General features: G+C 50.3%; 1 protein-coding gene across 1 annotated transcript in view; it reads right to left on the minus strand.

Moving 5' to 3' along the window:
* Nucleotides 1-203: 203 nt before the first annotated feature.
* The window catches only part of SELENOI (selenoprotein I), a 21,456-nt gene continuing 19,612 nt past the window's right edge, over nucleotides 204-2,047 (minus strand). Inside the window, exons 6-7 of the mRNA XM_015616410.2 lie at nucleotides 1,704-1,812; nucleotides 204-272 (exon numbers count right to left, since the gene is read on the minus strand). Coding sequence (XP_015471896.1) covers nucleotides 220-272; nucleotides 1,704-1,812 — 162 coding nt within the window. The 3' untranslated portion in view covers nucleotides 204-219. The remainder of the gene's footprint in view (nucleotides 273-1,703; nucleotides 1,813-2,047) is intronic.

Raw genomic sequence — 2,047 nt, forward strand, 5'->3', positions numbered from 1 at the left:
TTGGGGCAGGCATTGTTCCCTGGCAGGGTGGGCAGGCCCTGGCACAGGGTGCCCAGAGCAGCTGGGGCTGCCCCTGGATCCCTGGCAGTGCCCAAGGCCAGGCTGGACACTGGGGCTTGGAGTGACCTGGGATAAAGGAAGTGTCCCTGCACAACAGGGTTGGCACTGGATGGGCTTTCAGGTCCCCTCCCACCCCAACACACCTGGGATTCTACAAACTCACTTGTAGAAGTTGTACAGGCTCATGGGCAGGGTCACAGTGAGGGCACAGGCTGGAAGAGAAAAGTGCCGCGTTAATGCCCCAGGGCACAGGGGCCGCCCCATGCACCCCAAACCGGAGGCTGTGGCTGGGCTCTGCTTTAAGTTCCCTGCACCAAAAATAGCTCCGAGGGTGCCCCAGGAATAGCTCAGCACCTTTGGAAGTAGCTGCTCCCAAGTCTGGCCCAAGAGCTGTAATTAAAAGTCGAGGTCTGCTGTAAGCTGAAGACATTTCCATTTGAAAGGGCTGCATTAAGGAGCTAGGTTCATGCTTTAAACAGTGACAAAGCTTAATTATAATACAACTCTAATGAGACACGAGTGCACACTCCTCAAATGACATGGCTGGGCACAAGAGCTTTCACAATAAAGGCAATTTGCTGTTTCTCTGGCTGTGTGCAAACATTTCCAGTGGCCACACTGCCAGAAAGTTGTCATTTAACTGGATAAATGATACAAAGCACCCAAACAACTGAAAAATCCTGACCTCAATCAGAACCATCAGCACTATCCATGATATCCCAGGACAACTCCTTCCCTGTTTATCCAGCAGAAGGTGTGTGAACAGAGCTGGAAATATTCCTGCTCCTCTCCCCCGTGTGGGAATTGGGCTCAGTTTCTCATATAGGAAAAGCACGTTCATTATTCATGTTAAGTCACACAGCTGTCAAAGGAAAGCTGGGAACATCCACCCGATAAAAGTGCAAGAAGTAGATTTAACACACCAATTAACTCCAAATTGAGCAATTACAAAGAACACCTGAAGGGACACAGAAAATAAACTGAGCAGAACTTGTGAATTAGGAAAAGCACTGAACAACATCAGCTCAGCTCTACCCTTCACAGTGGCTTATTGCAACTGACCACAGGAGAGCGAGGCTGGGCCTTTATTTCAATTTTATTAAGACGAGGATGATGATGATGCAATGTTCAGGTGGGTGGATGGAGGGCAGGATCCCCAAACAGCAGAGCTCCCACCCCTCCATGGCTGCAACCTCCCTCCCACACCGTGTTTGGGCTCTGGGGTGAGAGGGAGCCCCACAGCAGCAAAACAAAAGTGTCCTGACCCCCCTCAAACCAGCCCAAGGCTGGGAAGGCTCCACGGAGAGCCAGGTCCCACCACCCCCTGCACACTGGGCTTTATCCCCTGGAAGCTCTGGGTTTATCACACTGGTTTTACCCCCGGGCTCTCACTGAAGACAAACTAAGCTGTTCTGGAGTGAAGTCAGCCCAGGCAGAGCGGGAGTTAAGTTCTCCAAAATAACTGCAGGAGACAACCCTGTTTTGAAATCCTGGGAAAGGTTTTCAGGCTGTAAGAACACCTGCAATTAGTCACTTCAACAACAGCCCGGGGCAGCAAACAGAGCAGTGTTAGCAGGTCATTAGCAGGGGGTTTGGGAAAAAGGTGCAGTTTAAAAGACAGGCTTCAACATGGAGTTTCTTACCAATAATCATTGCAGTGAATAGGTCTCTATATAAGAAATTAAACAGGAAAGGTGCATACCAGGCCTCAACTCCCACAAAGGCTGTCACTATGTAGACAATTGAAATGGTCTGAAAGAAAGCACAGGACAAGCAGGGGTGAGAAATGTGATGGGCAAGTCTGGCAGCACCTGGGCTGGCAGCACCTTGCATGTGCCAGGCAGCTCCGGGGAAAGGCAGCTCTAAGCTATATGTTCAGTCCTACCCACCAGCAGGAAGGAGAAAAATAAAACAAATCCACAAATATCCCACATTACCAGGTGTAGGAAGGGTGAGCTGCTCAGCAGGGATTGGATCGGGAAGTACC

This window comes from Parus major, unplaced genomic scaffold (genome assembly GCF_001522545.3).
Source record: "Parus major isolate Abel unplaced genomic scaffold, Parus_major1.1 Scaffold428, whole genome shotgun sequence".
In the NCBI taxonomy this organism is placed as follows: domain Eukaryota; kingdom Metazoa; phylum Chordata; class Aves; order Passeriformes; family Paridae; genus Parus; species Parus major.